This window comes from Gavia stellata, chromosome 8, assembly GCF_030936135.1.
Source record: "Gavia stellata isolate bGavSte3 chromosome 8, bGavSte3.hap2, whole genome shotgun sequence".
NCBI classification, from domain to species: Eukaryota; Metazoa; Chordata; class Aves; order Gaviiformes; family Gaviidae; genus Gavia; species Gavia stellata.
The window spans coordinates 13010612-13025356 of NC_082601.1; the positions used below are offsets into that span (position 1 = coordinate 13010612).

At 42.8% G+C, this 14745-nt stretch overlaps 1 protein-coding gene across 1 annotated transcript in view; it reads left to right on the forward strand.

Annotated features, from left to right (window-relative positions):
- ADCY5 (adenylate cyclase 5) overlaps positions 1 to 8256 on the forward strand; it is a 223311-nt gene extending 215055 nt beyond the window's left edge. Inside the window, exons 18-21 of the mRNA XM_059820599.1 lie at positions 1547 to 1810; positions 2165 to 2369; positions 3745 to 3869; positions 5671 to 8256. Coding sequence (XP_059676582.1) covers positions 1547 to 1810; positions 2165 to 2369; positions 3745 to 3869; positions 5671 to 5799 — 723 coding nt within the window. The 3' untranslated portion in view covers positions 5800 to 8256. The remainder of the gene's footprint in view (positions 1 to 1546; positions 1811 to 2164; positions 2370 to 3744; positions 3870 to 5670) is intronic.
- The last annotated feature ends 6489 nt before the right edge of the window (positions 8257 to 14745 follow it).

The following is a 14745-nucleotide window of genomic DNA, read 5'->3' on the forward strand; positions in this document are numbered from 1 at the left end:
TGTTCCAGGTCTGGGCTCAGCTGGCCAAAGCATTTGTTTCCTCAGGCAAAGCCAAGTGTTTTCCTTGTTCTGCCCAGACATAGCACCTTCTAAAGGGTCCTTCGTTGTTTAATTTCATTTCCAGTTCCAAGTGTCCTGTTTCAAAAACCAGCATCCAAGAGCAAAGTCGTAAGTGCTTTGCAAGTATTGCTTGTGCCTTTACCAACATGTACTTGAGGGATGTGGGGAAGTTATCCCTTCTCCCCTCACAAAGTGAGGGCTGGAGAGTATGGCTGAGCTGTGTTCATCCACGCCAAGACCCAAATGTGCCAGGAAAGTCTTTCCTTTTTTTTTGGCTCCAGCTCTCCAGCAATGACAAAAGTCATTGGAAAAAAAGATTTGAAGAAGACCCATTTCAAAAGGCTGTACGTTTTGCCTGGTGCCTCTGCTGAAGCGGAGGGTGCTGTATACAGGACAGCTCTTCAGGGCTCCTGTAAGCCAAACTGCTCTGTGCAACCCCTGTCTAAACTGCACCTTCCCCAGTCCTTGCCTGACCCTGTTTTTTCCTTTACTTAGAAATATTCAAAATGGCAAAAAGTAAAACAAGGGGGGGAAATATTGCTGCCATCAGGTAATGAGGGAGAGGTGATCAGTACACACACCTCTGTACCTTTACCTACAAACCAGAAGCAATGAATTGAGGTAATGTCGGTACTGTGCAAGTCTGCAAAGAGAAATCAAATCTGGTTCTGAAGTCTGATTAATCTAGTGAACTCTAAATGCTTGTTTTATTTTAGCCACCTAGACCTAGGTACATCCTAGGTGGCCTAGGGACATCCTAGGTACATCCTTCCTGAAGCTCTGGTTCTGTCTGAACATTAAACCCAAATCCACACCCATTAGTGCAGAAACAAGACAACCCGTCCTCCTCATATTTCCCTTTGCCTGGACGTACCCCCACTACCACAGGAGACATGGGCTTTCCAGGCTGATGAAAGTCCTCTCCAGAGTGTCGGACTGGCCTGTTGCATGGGCTCCATGGCAACTGTACTTCATGACCATCATTGCTCCTCTGCAAACCTTGTGGAAAAGGAGCGTCCTTTTATTTAGCTACATGAGCGTTTGGGGGGTGCAGGGAGAGGATTATAATTCAATGCCATTCATGCAGTCAGACTTTAGCAATTATGAGCTGTCTTTGTCCTCCTGAAACCTGTTGTGCTTGACTGGGAAAGCCAAATGTGTGTTTTCATGGATGGTAGGATGGTGGTAGTGTTCCCCAAAAGGAACAGACCTGGTACAGGCTACCCAATTCAGGGCCCAGAAATATAACATCGGATTTTGGTGTTACTCTGTGCCTGCTTTCACATACACATGTGCACACAAAGAGGCGGACCATCTTCCACTGCAAAACACAAGTTTCTGCATCTCTCTGGTTCTGCCTTCCTTTGCAGTTTCCCCCTTTCTTCTGTTTCTGTCCTCCCTGCAAGTTCATTTTCAGATTTTTTTTCCCTACCCAGAGCAGTTACCAAAAGAGTGAGCACATCACTGTCTCTCCCTCCTAAACTAGGCCACTGAAGAGAAAGAAGAAATGGAGGAGCTGCAGGCCTATAACAGACGCCTCCTCCACAACATTTTGCCGAAGGACGTGGCAGCCCATTTCTTGGCTCAGGAGCGGCGAAATGATGAACTGTACTACCAGTCCTGTGAGTGCGTGGCTGTCATGTTCGCCTCCATAAGCAACTTCTCAGAGTTTTACGTGGAGCTGGAGGCCAACAATGAAGGGGTGGAGTGTCTGAGACTGCTCAACGAGATCATTGCTGATTTTGACGAAGTAAGTTGCAGAAAATCTGGATGGACAGAGCGAACCAAGCGAATCAATGAGTTTAGCTGGGCTTTGCAGAGCTCCTGAAGGAAGGTGGCTTGTTGACTCTTTGTGCCATGGTTAATTTCTCCTCACTCTAGAAGTCTTTAATTCTTTTTTTCCCCCTCCCCCCACATTAAAATCCCTTCTATTCCCTTGTCGCTACTCTGAATGCCTAATACCCTTTCTTCCTATACTTTGAGTAGTGGAGGCTCTGTCCAGTGCTTTGTAGTGCTTGTATCAAGGGAGGACATGTGGCAAGGACATTAGCAGTATGTATGTGTTTGTCAAGGGTTATTTGCTTCTTTTACTCTTGTGAAACAGATAATAAGTGAAGACCAATTTCGGCAGCTGGAGAAGATCAAGACCATCGGCAGTACATATATGGCTGCATCAGGCCTCAACGATTCCACTTACGACAAGGAAGGGAAGACGCATATCAAAGCTCTGGCTGATTTTGCCATGAGGTTAATGGACCAAATGAAATACATTAATGAACATTCATTCAACAACTTCCAGATGAAGATAGGTAATGTCACTGTCATTACAGGATTAACTATAGGTAGTGATCATTCTAAACTGGGGATTTTATGGAGAATAAAAACCATGGATGTCACCTTAGCTGTACAGTGATGTTTGTTAATTGTCTTGTGCTTGGTGATGGCTTTGGCCTCTTTGAAACATCAGGGCAGTTTTGTTAGGGTAGCAGCACTATTACTGAAGAATGGAGAATTAGAAGCAGTTGGGCAACCGATCTCGGCGCAGAGAAGCTCTTTCCACAGCATGGTCTCACATGGTGGTTGAGCTTGGGCTCATTTTGCCTGTGATGTGCTCCCTGCGCACACCCCCTGTGGTCCCTGGTTCTGCCATTCTTGGACATTAAATTGTCTTTCAAGTCAGGGAACAAAAACAGACACAGAAAAGGAGAAGGAGAAAAAATGTGTGGTCAGCAGGAGTAGGGAAGTGATCGTGCCCCTGTACTTGGCACTGGTGAGGCCGCACCTCGAATACTGTGTTCAGTTTTGGGCCCCTCACTACAAGAAGGACATTGAGGTGCTGGAGCGTGTCCAGAGAAGGGCAACAAAGCTGGTGAGGGGTCTGGAGCACAAGGCTTATGAGGAGCACCTGAGGGAACTGGGGTTGTTCAGTCTGGAGAAGAGGAGGCTGAGGGGAGACATTATCGCTCTCTACAACTACCTGAAAGAGGGTTGCAGAGAGGTGGGTGTTGGTCTCTTCTCCCAAGTGACTAGTGACAGGACTAGAGGAAATGGCCTCAAGTTGCGCCAGGGGAAGTTTAGATTGGATATTAGGAAAAATTTCTTCACTGAAAGGGTTGTCAGACATTGTAACAGACTGCCCAGGGAGGTGTTTAAGTCACCATCCCTGGAAGTATTAAAAAGATGTGTGGATGAGGCGCTTAGTGGTGGACTCAGCAGTGCCAGGTTAACAGTTAGACTTGATGATCTTAAAGGTGTTTTCCAACCTAAATGATTCTATGATTCCATGTCAAGTGTGGTATTTGTTCTGGAAGGTCGCCAGGCTGCTGCCTCGCAGGTGCTCAGCATTGCAGCAGCTGTGTGCTGAATTCCAAGTGAGCAGTTTGCTTGGCAGCTGGATGGCAAACAAACCTTATCCTGTTACCTGGTAATGGAAAGTAGCTTTGGATTGAGCAGATCCAGCCCATACTGCCAATCAGCCAGGCATAATGGATCAAAGAAGCCAACTTCTCTTTAGAAGTTTCTTTCCCCACAGTTAGGCCGTAGCTTTACATGTCGGGGTAAAGCACGGCTAGAACCAATGAACCTCAGGATGTTTTTTATTGTCTGAAAAATAACTTGCCTCAAGCTTCATGGGGTTCACGTGTGATGGATCTGAGCATTGTGGAATTTCTCCTCTCCTTCCAGGCCTCAATATTGGTCCTGTTGTAGCTGGGGTGATAGGAGCGCGCAAACCCCAGTACGACATATGGGGCAACACGGTGAATGTAGCCAGCCGAATGGACAGTACAGGTGTGCCTGACAGGATTCAGGTAAGAAATTCACTGGAAAACTTACATTGCCAGCCCTGTGTCACTTACAGGTTTTGAAACTTAATTAGAATTGGAATTTTGGTTTCATTTTATTCCTTTATGCCATGCATTTACTTACACAGTACTGAAAGAAAAGACAACTGGGGAATGCTAGTGGTACCATCAAGTTTTGCCTTTTAATCTTGACCAACTTTGGTCAGAAACTTGCAGTTTAGTTCTGGGTGGAAGTGTTGAGCTGAGTTTCCTTCCCTGCGTGCCTCACTGGCACTGTGAGCACAGTCCTGCTGTGACGCTTACTCACTCATGCTGCCAGCTTTGCTGTTCGGCGACATGCGACTGTGGCTTGTTCTATTTTCTGAGGGCTTGATTCAATATGTATTTCTGTAATTCAATTCTGTGTTCACAATGCTGTATGTGTTGTGAGGCTAGCAAGGATCCAAGCATCAGCAGGATGGGGAGATACAACTAGAGAAAGAGGACAGGTTAAGGGGTTAATGGAAACTGTCTTGTAATCAAACATCTCCTTGGCCTTCAGACAGTGACCTTTCCAGTGATTCAATTCCACTGTCCTGCTTTCGCTGAGCCAATGTCCACAATAACAGATTGTCATTCCTTGGGAAAGTACTGAAGGGCTATAAAAATAGTTAGAGTAACTGATATAAAACCCAAGAGGGAAGCCGTGCTGTTTCTTTCCAATAAAGACGTCAGTTAACTAGATCAATATTTAGCCAACGCCCTTTAAACTTTCCTACGAGATGGTCCGTGTACAATTTTCATTCTAGTTAAGCAAATCAGCACAACAATGTTACAGCAATAGGAAGCCAGAAATGGAAATATTTAAAGTCACCTGAAAAAGGGTGAGAAAATACATTGTGATAATTAAATATCTCAGGAAATCTGGTCTTTAAACTTCTGTTATTCTGCAGCGCAAGTGATTATTTCTGAATGGCATCTGCAGAGAGAGTTTGGATGCTGGCTAGATTATTCCATTCATTTGGTCTTTCTCATTGCCCACTACCTTCTCCTTCATAAAAACAACCCCCTGAATGACTCCTTCTAAATTGTACATCTGCTGTGTACTTTCTAAGTCATTTTTGAGGTCTTTTTAAACATGGGGGGGGGGGGTTGCAGAGAGGTGGGTGTTGGTCTTTTCTTCCAAGTGACTAGAGACAGAACAAGAGGAAATGGCCTCAAGTTGTGCCAGGGGAAGTTTAGGCTGGGTATTAGGAAAAATTTTCTTACTGAGAGAGTGGTGAAGCATTGGAACAGGCTGCCCAGGGAGGTGGTGGAGTCACCATCGCTGGAGGTGTTCAAGGAACATGTGGACGAGGCATTGCGGGACATGGTTTAGTGGGCATGGTGGTGTTGGGATCATGGTTGGACTTGATGGTCTTACAGGTCTTTTCCAACCTTACTGATTCTGTGATATTTATTTAACCTGTTTTCCTACTACCACTCCAGTGATATGCCGAATACATCTGAGTAGACTGAACTGCCAGGTGCATTCTTTTAAAATGTGACTCATTTCTTATTATCCTGTGACCTCCTTGAAAAATGAGGGTTTTTTTCCCCCAGTTGTGTACCATGTGTGACTTCTGTAGCTTCTCAGTTTCTTAAGGTTGCATTTCTTCTGCAGCTTGTGCCACCTTCTAGTTAGTGAACAGTGTGCAAAAGTCAACTGACTTTTAGAAACAAAATAGTTGATCCTACTTCAATTTTGTCTGTGGATTACTCCAACAGCAAATGAAACGACTGTGTGGAAGGGGTGACAAGCATCTGCTTACTCTTGTTTATTCTGCAGGTAACCACAGACATGTACCAGGTTTTAGCAGCCAACAACTATCAGCTGGAATATCGAGGGGTCATTAAGGTCAAAGGCAAAGGAGAAATGACCACCTACTTTCTAAATGAAGGGCCTCCAATTAGTTAGCACCGATTGCAGTGTCTCTCAAAGACGGAATTTGCATTACACAAGATTGTGAATCGGAGAAGAATCACTTTTTGGCAGTGAAGCTGAAAACGCAGCGCAGTTGAAATTTCGCACTGTGACTCTAGAGCTGGTATCAGCAAGCTCTTTGGCCACCCATCATGAAAGGCAATCGCAAGAAACCACCTTGGAGTTGTTCCTGGCTGAGTGCTAAGTCGACCAAAGATGTGTACTACAGAGTTCACAGATAAGACATGAATTTGGAATTTTTAAAAAAGGCTGCTACCACAGGATGATATAAGAAGCTATTTAAGTATTTATTGACACAACACAACATTTACTTTGTTGAAGGAATGTATGATTCACTACAAAGCATTATTTTGGAATGGATTTGCACTCCCATAATGTTTCCATCCCATACTGCCAGCTATTTGAAGTGTACCACTGTGCTTTTATTAGCTGTTTTGAATGGCAATTTCAAAATTGACATCCACTGTTGCAGCACACAAAAAGGCCTTTTAGAAGGAAGGGCATCGGTAATGTTTTAGTGTGAAAAGACATTGTAGCCCTGGCCCCCCTCTTTTCCCTTCTTCTACCCGGCTAAATGACTGCTCTTCTGAGTGGGGCTGGCACATCTAATGATGGGGAAGATCGAGATAAAGAAAGATGGCTCTACAACCGTATTTATTAAAAAGTCTTCTGTGCTCTTCTTTGGTATATATCAGTTTACATGGGAAAGACTAGATGTAAACAAGAGACACTTTGTGGGGGAACTCCCCTGAAATTTGTTGTGGTTTTTTTTGTATTTTTTATTTTGTAATATTGAAAACATGAAGATCTAACAGATATACCAAATTCTATATTTTGTAAATTATATATAAATTAGAAGGCAGGCTGTCCACACCAAGGTGTGGTGGGAGGTGTATATAACCTGTAGACTTTTGTGTAATAATTTTTTTGTGCATAATACTCTGAACACAGACTTGGCAGTTTTCAGATTATCACTATAAAATCAACAACAAACAAACAGGTGAGTTTCCAGGCTGAATCAGATCCATTTTAAAACGAAAATCCAGAAAAATCTGCAACCCCAACGAAGAGGAAAAAACAAAACGCGGTAGTCACACATTTGTTCCATGCAGCATTCAAGTGAAGGGTGGCATCTTAACAAATGGGAACAGGACCTTTGAGTTTTAGCTACGAGACGGTATCAGTCAAACATGTCAGAAAGAGCTCTAAGCAAATCTTCTAACTAACTGCAACAGGAGCTCTTATAAGAAGAGGAAAAAAAAAAAAGCTCATTTGAACTTTTAGTTTAAAAAAATTTTTCATAGATGGTCTTAATAGAATCCTGCTGATATGAGAGTTGTCTGATACTATAACTGCCATTTGACATTACAAGGAACTATGTACTGCAGCAGCGAGTTGACTTTCCTGTAGTTGGCACTTACTTAAACTGAGTCACAGATTTTCAATTGTCAGGAATTAGGTGATCTCCAAAAAAGGTTATGATGGCAAGTGTGTATATGAGGTGGTTGACCTTAGAATACAGTGCCATTGATATTGTGTTGGACATCTTTATCACTAGTGGGGGTTTATGACTAGTTCACTGTTATCATTTATGTACCTTTTTTAACTATTAAAGAAAAATCCCTTGGTATTTTATTAAAAAAAAAGAAAAGAATTTTAAAAAAAGCTATATTTTTTATATTCTATGAGGGGAGAGTTTTGATATTGAATTTGGCTAGCACTAAAAATGACTCCAATCTTTTGACATTTAATAAAGTTCTTTTCCACTCTTCTCAGGGCAGAATTATTGTAGTACTAACAGCTTATTGATTGCACTATGGTGGTGGTGATTTATTTTTTCCTACTTGACAACGAGAATAAGTGATAATCCATGGGCCTGTCTTAATTAATTTGCCATATTGTTAAGCATAACCTGAGCATTAAGCCATTTAAACGTGAGCTTAAATGGCGTCGCCCCTTTCCTTCCCCTTTCCACTAGGAAACATCTCTGAAAAGTATAGTATATTGACTTCTGTAAAACTGCCAAGTCTGCCCTTGTACTATACTTTTGCTCCTTTACATCTTTCCTGGCTTGCAAAATACTTAAGTTCCATCACGCTGTTATGCCTCTCTCCCTCCCCTTCCACCTTCCATCCCTTTTACCCCCTCACTGAGTTTCATTACCTTCATGCCATACACCTGGTTTTTAGGTTTGCTTTCTGCTTTACGAAAGTCTGCAGTCTTCTTAACTTTTGATTCATCTTATGAAGTTGTGTTGTCAATGAAATTTCAAGTCCCCAGTATCTCTAGCTGTGATTGTTGACTGTGTGTCATGATCATTTCAAGGGGTATTCACACACTCTTTACTCTGGATCTTGCAAAAATGGATAGTTATGATTTCCCATGGAAATTGAAATCTATTTAAGTAATTTAACTATATTAAACACTGTTTCACTGGTAAAGTGTCTCTGTTTTATTTTAGCTGCATCTGGCTAGTGAAGAGATCAGGCATAAGAAGGTGTGTAGGAAATACTGATTTTGCACATAGAAACACCCAGTTCTTGACTAGCGATGGATGGATGGCCGTTTGGACCACACTGGCACTACGCAATACCCAGTTACAGACCCTCAAGGGCTTGGTTGCACAGCGAACATCCCCTGGGTCCCTCCTGAGCACCCACTTGCCTTGAAAGGCTAGTCTCAGGAGAGCTGACAAAGCCTCCTTGTGGCACTGTGGTTAAATGTATTGTTGTAACTGAACAGCTTGCTTAAAAAATAATTTGTTTTCTGTCCCAGTTAAAAAAATTAATTGTGTGTATTTTAAAAAGTACATCACCTTTGCCAAAGAATTCCCCAGGTACCTCAGTACTTGTCGTCTCAAGGACACCTGGAAGGAGGCAGCAGCGCTGGTCAATGCAACATTGTCAATCTTTATAGGTAAAAGTAAATGCTACACGTAACTACACCAATTACCTGAAGCCTGAATATAAGTGAGAAACAAAAAGCTCCAGCTTTAAACTGACTTTTTTCGTTCAGGAGACATTACACAGGCAACAAAAAACTGAATGACTTACAATCTGTTATTTGTTAGGAGGGATTTTATAAGTGTACTGAGAACACAGCTGCATTAAGAAAAAGCCATGAAATACTTAAAATCCCAGTCTTTAAGAGAGACGGTGAAGAACTGTTTAATACTTTAGATGTTCTCCTACATAATCGTACAGACAGCAATTCAGAACATGATCTGATGTAGGCAGTTTTTGAAACTATCTGGAGAAGGGTTTTCCCAAGGGGAGGAAAACCAGTAGCCTCCAGGGCTGTGCCCTCTCATTTAAATTGCTGTACACACTGACTGGCTGAACTATTTTCCCTAAATGCATCTTTTTCCCATCCAGAATACATTTTGATGAATTTTAAGGTGTTCAGCCACTTCTCCCCAACACAAAGCTGGCTACATCAAGTATCTCTGCCTGTACATAATAAAATGATACATTTGGGACGCACCAACTTTCTTACATGCCCGTCCTGTGCTGCCAATATCCCTGGCCTTGCTGTCCGTATGTTACACAACATGCATGGACAAACATCTGGCCAAAAACTATGCCCAGAGGCAAGTATTTTCATCCTGTCAACCTTTCCGACTGCTCCTCAGGGCACCATCACTTCCAGTCTGAAGTCTGGGGGCTGGCAGGGAGAGAGATAGCTTGGCATGCAGCCGGAAGAAGGGCAGTTCAGCTGTTCTAAGCTAAAAAACTAAATTATTTCCATTCTCTTGACCCTCTCTGACCCAGGTTTTTCAATTGAAGGAGCCAGAAGAACCTGGGCAGGGCAGGCCAGGATTGAGCACATATTGAATTTCAAGTGGGACGGGGGACAGCAGCAGCAACAGTTCTCCTGCCATGTGGCAGCCAGGTAGCCTACTGTAAAAAGCAGGGTTATATTTTTTTTTAATTTCTGTCCCTGAGCACCTCACAGTCCCCGCCTGTCCCGCTCTGCCCCACGCTTTGTTTGCAGTGCTGGCGGTGAGGCCGCGCTGCTGGTGCCAGCCCCGTCCACCGTGGCTCCCGCTGAAAGCCAGTGCGGAGAAGAGCGGGTCAGCAGGCAGTGGGCCCTCGGTGGGAATTACAGCAGCGGTGCAGCACACTGAGAGCCCAGCCCTGACAAGCTCGGAAGCAATGCTGGCACAGCACAGGTGCCATTTAAATAAAAAACTCCACAGGAGAACAGCTAGAGAGAGAGAGCTTCCCCTGTAAGCAGCGAGCCCCAGAGATCTTTTCTTTAGACACAGAATTTCAGATGCAAATAACTATTGCCATCTACTGGAAACAGACTTGCGCAGCCTTAGCCAGGCGCTGTTACCCCTGTTATCCCACAGGATCAGGCTGAAAGAGACACAAAACCCCCTTCCTTCATGGGGGGAGGGGAGAGCACGTCACAACCCAAAAGCAGCCACTCTTTCCGAAGTAACTGATTATATGCAAACTATCAAATGCAACTTAGAAATAGGCAAAAAATAATCATCCCAGGCTGTGTGTGTCATCATCCAACCCCCACCACCACCCTGGCAGCACAGTAGCCAATGGTGCAACACCACAAGACCCTACCATACATGCTGCTGCTGCTCCCACGACGAGGGTGCCCTTGAAAGGCTCCAAGAGGATACCTCCCCATCTAATGGCAAACTTCTTCTTGCATGGTGCCACCCAAGTTCCAACAGGAGCCATAAAGTGCCTGCTCTGTGGCAGCCAAATCTGGCATTGTGAACCTCGAGTCCCACCAAAGCCAGAACGAAGCTGTTACCAGCAATCCTGCTGTGCCGTCGGGACAATGGCTTCAATTCCATCCTTTATGGAGGGGTAAGAGCCGAGAATCTCCCGCTCTCACCACTCAGGTATGCTTGATGCTCTCCTGTCCTTCAAGTGCCTGTTGCCATTCAGTCTGAAACGAAATACAGGCTAATGGACATCCTACCTCTCCTTTTCACCTGCTCAGCAAGGAGCACAGCACAGCATCCCGGCATAGCCATGCCTGAGGGACAGGGAGAGAACAGCAGAAGAAAGAGAGCCTCAGCATGCCATCTTGACACTACACACCTCCTGCTAGGAAACAGGCTCACCTCAAGTGGCCTGTAGAACTAGAGAGATGCAGTTTGTGTCCTGGAAAGGGTAGGAAGAAGACAGATTAGAGCTGGCTCTGGAATTATTTCATGTCACGTTTCACATTGAAAGCAAAGCACCACGACTCTCCCCACTAGGTGAGCGCAGGAACACCCAGCTGATAATGTCCTCTCTTGCCCTCTCTTCTCATGGCATTTCCACAGCAGCTTCAGTACAAGAGATGGAGCACGTTCTCATTTGCTTTCAAGCTTTGGTGCTTGACAACTAGGGAGTGTTCTTAAGCTCTGCTCAGTATAAGGGTCAGCAATCTAATCCTACAGTGCCACTCACGTGTTCCTAGTGCAAGCTGAGCTGGACGCCCAGGTCGGAGCTTTGCCAGCCACACCAGAGCCTGGTACCCCTACAGTGCCTATGCAGCCTCTGCTAAGCACACCTTAAACCTCCTGAATGTGTACTTGTCATCTACCTGTCTGAGGAGGCTTTGCCTCTGAGGAATAAAGAAACGTTATCCAGGAAAACAAAGACTTCATAAATGCTCTAAGAGATCTGAACAACTTTTGGATAGCTCTATAAAGTCAGGATAGCAAATCAGGGTGTACCAATTGACAAAGGTGCTCCGTAAAGTTCATTAGCAAACAATAAAACTGATAAACCACAATTTTGTTAAGTAAAAGAAGCTGGTACAGACACTGTGAGACCATTTGGCCTTACCAAAATAAATGGTACCTGGAGTATCTGACGAGCTATGACTGGAACTGCACACGCAGCCAGATGCTCCAGGCTTCCTCAGACTCCTGGTGAAAGATCAGCTGGACTCTTGTCAACACAGGGCTGCAACTGCGGTTCAAGCAGACCCCCTACTGCTACCCTTCACATCAATTACCTCCAATCAGGGAAGAAACCCTCCTGTAATACATCCCTTTATAGCAACACAATTCAGAAAGCATTGATTTTTGCAAGCCGTAACACATACCTAGAATGCTATTTATTCTGACAAAAACTTGATTCAAAATAGCATGTGTTTACTGTTTCTGAATGTTAATGGTCTTCTTTTTTCAATACAAACCATGAAAGCAAAAAACAATCATACCATAGCACTTGCAGTGGAAATGGGCAATGAAAGGCAGGAGGCTGAAAGATAATATCCCTAAACAGATGTTCCTCAGTCCTTTGATGAAGAGACTATCAATATATTAAAGAATCCACAGTGCATGTTAAGTAATCACAATGTCTGCAAAGGAAACCAGTTTCCATCATCATCTAGTTCTCTGCTAGCTTGATACAGCTAAAAATCAATCCAAGTAACACATACATTCCCTCGTAGAAAGCTGCATTCTTTTCTACGCATCTCTAGATAGACAGATTCTTACATATCTCATACACGTGTATATGTCAGTCTTCCATGAAGCAGTGTGAAAGGCAAAGCGGTCCACACATTTTCCAGGGTCTGAAAAGTTACTTCCTAGCAATATCTGACAATTCGCAAATGAGACAAGTTCTTATCCCCAGCTATTGGCCCAGACATTGAACACAAGAGAGCAAACCACTATGAAAATCCTCAGATATTAAAGAAAAATACGCAAGGAAGAATGTGATTAAATCTCTAGATGGACCCATTCCAACCTTAAAGAGGGCTTACTTTATAAATACAGCATGAAGTGGGGTCTGCTTCTACTAAACCCCACAGAAAAAAAATCACGCAACTACGAATGGCCTCGTGCAATTCAAACTAAAATAAAGCATGTTGCTCAACAGAGCAGTCATCTTTAAGTTCATCTTCGTAAGTCTAATAACTCAAGTATCTGATAAAATCAGCAGGGAAGCACCTACTACTTCTCTGAATGCCGTGTTTGTATAAGCAAATGGGAAATCCTGGGAATTTCCAGTAGATTTTCACCTCCAATTTGGCCTGGTGTATCTTGTTTCTCATCTCACAGAAAATTTCAGCAAGTTCTAATATTATAGTCAAACTAAAGTAATACATTCAAAAGCCACGTTTTTAACACCTAGTAATATCAGGTAATGAAGAACAGTCATGCTCATTAAACTTTTCATTGTGAAATGGGATTTTTATCACTGCTGTAAAAAGAAGCAAACAAAAATCCAACTGCCTTCTATTACACTGACAGTTGTATTTGTTCATTATACCTGCTAATCAGCAATTAGTTTAGTGCCAGCATAACTGGAATGGAATAATGGCTCCTGATGCTATGACAAAGGAAGTTTTCATTCCTTAAAAATACATCTTTAGGAATAGCAGGAAAGGAAGATGTCTCAGAGAAAACAAGATTCTCTGCCAACATATAAACTGAAGAAATGATGCACAGAAAATTCTTCATGTGCGCAACAGCCTGAGTTAAAAACTAAGCAGTACATCAGGCATTATAATAGCTTCCCTGCCTATCAATGGAGGTGAAGTGAAAAGATGGGTATAAGGACTCTTCTAGACTTTAAAAGCAAGATAAAACCTGTTTTTATACTTAAAACATGAATAGCTGTATTTTTCAATCATTGACTTAAAATGGTAAAGGACTGCTTTTCACCTTTTCTGGTGTCCAGGGTTCAGAAAGCTGCAATGAATGCTAATAGAAGCAAACTTCTCAGTGCTAAACAAAGGCTGTTTGCTGTTCTTCTGGATTTTTAAAATATTAGTGGTGTAAACATTTCCTAAAATTCTTGTATGCTTCGGTCCAGTCCTCCTCTTTATCTTTTCCCCATCTTCTGGACTTCCAAAACAAAAGCAGACCATGTTCATGAAAGCATTCTTCTTCTCTGCCTCCAAGTGGGAAGGGAAGAGAATTAACTGCAAAGCACATCACCTCCAACACCAATCTTTGAGGCTGCACGCCAAGGTATCTTCAAGACCTTGATCTCAAGACATCAGTCTGAGACACACATTATGAAGAACAGAATACATATTGCTCCTGTTCACTTCGGATTACAATTTCATTCTCTAATTCTTCTTGGTTGTATTATGCATAGTTTTCTTGACTAATACCACCTATTTAAAAAGAAAATAAAGTATCTAGCTCCTTTCTTCTTGGTCATAATCTGACACTAAATAGCTTACTGAAACACATAACATTTTGGTCTGAAGTGCCCAAAGAAATTTGCCTGGAGCAGCACTTCATAGCACAGCAAAGCTCTGCCAATCCCCAAATCCAACAACACAAGCAGCATGGTAACCTCCCTACCATTAAAGCTTGCTTTTTTCTTCCCCCTTTTTTCCCCCCCCCAGCATTTCAGTAAACCCCTACATTATTCCAGGTCACATATAAAAATCTGTATCTACCTATTTGTACATTATGAAACATCATAAATAACTGTCACGTAATTGTAAAAAAACCCAGTGTAACTGATGGTGGTACTATATGGTTGCTATTTTCTAAGTGTTTGGGGTTTGCTAGTTGATTCACCAACTTCAGGAGCATACAATGGTTCTGTCAAACACAAGTCTAGATCAAGGAGGTTCTATCCGAGCACAAAAACACCTAACCCATAAAGCCAGAAGAATAAACAAAATCCCTGGTCTTTTCTTGTTTAAGCTAATCAGACTGATTTATTATTTTCCTGTCACCAGTTGTTTATCTCAGGTTTGAGCTAGTTATTCATCCATTTCTAAACATATATTAAAAAGAACAATAATCCAACAAGTACAAGTCACTCCATTTACTCACCAATCCATTTCCTTTCAAGCTTTGCAGAGTTCAAACAGAGGAAGCGTGCAAAAATCCTGGGTTAAGTGGCAGAACTTTTCAAATAATTACTAAAAAGAAACCCTGTCCACACAGATCACTTTCAAAGGATAATTAAAAAGAAATCA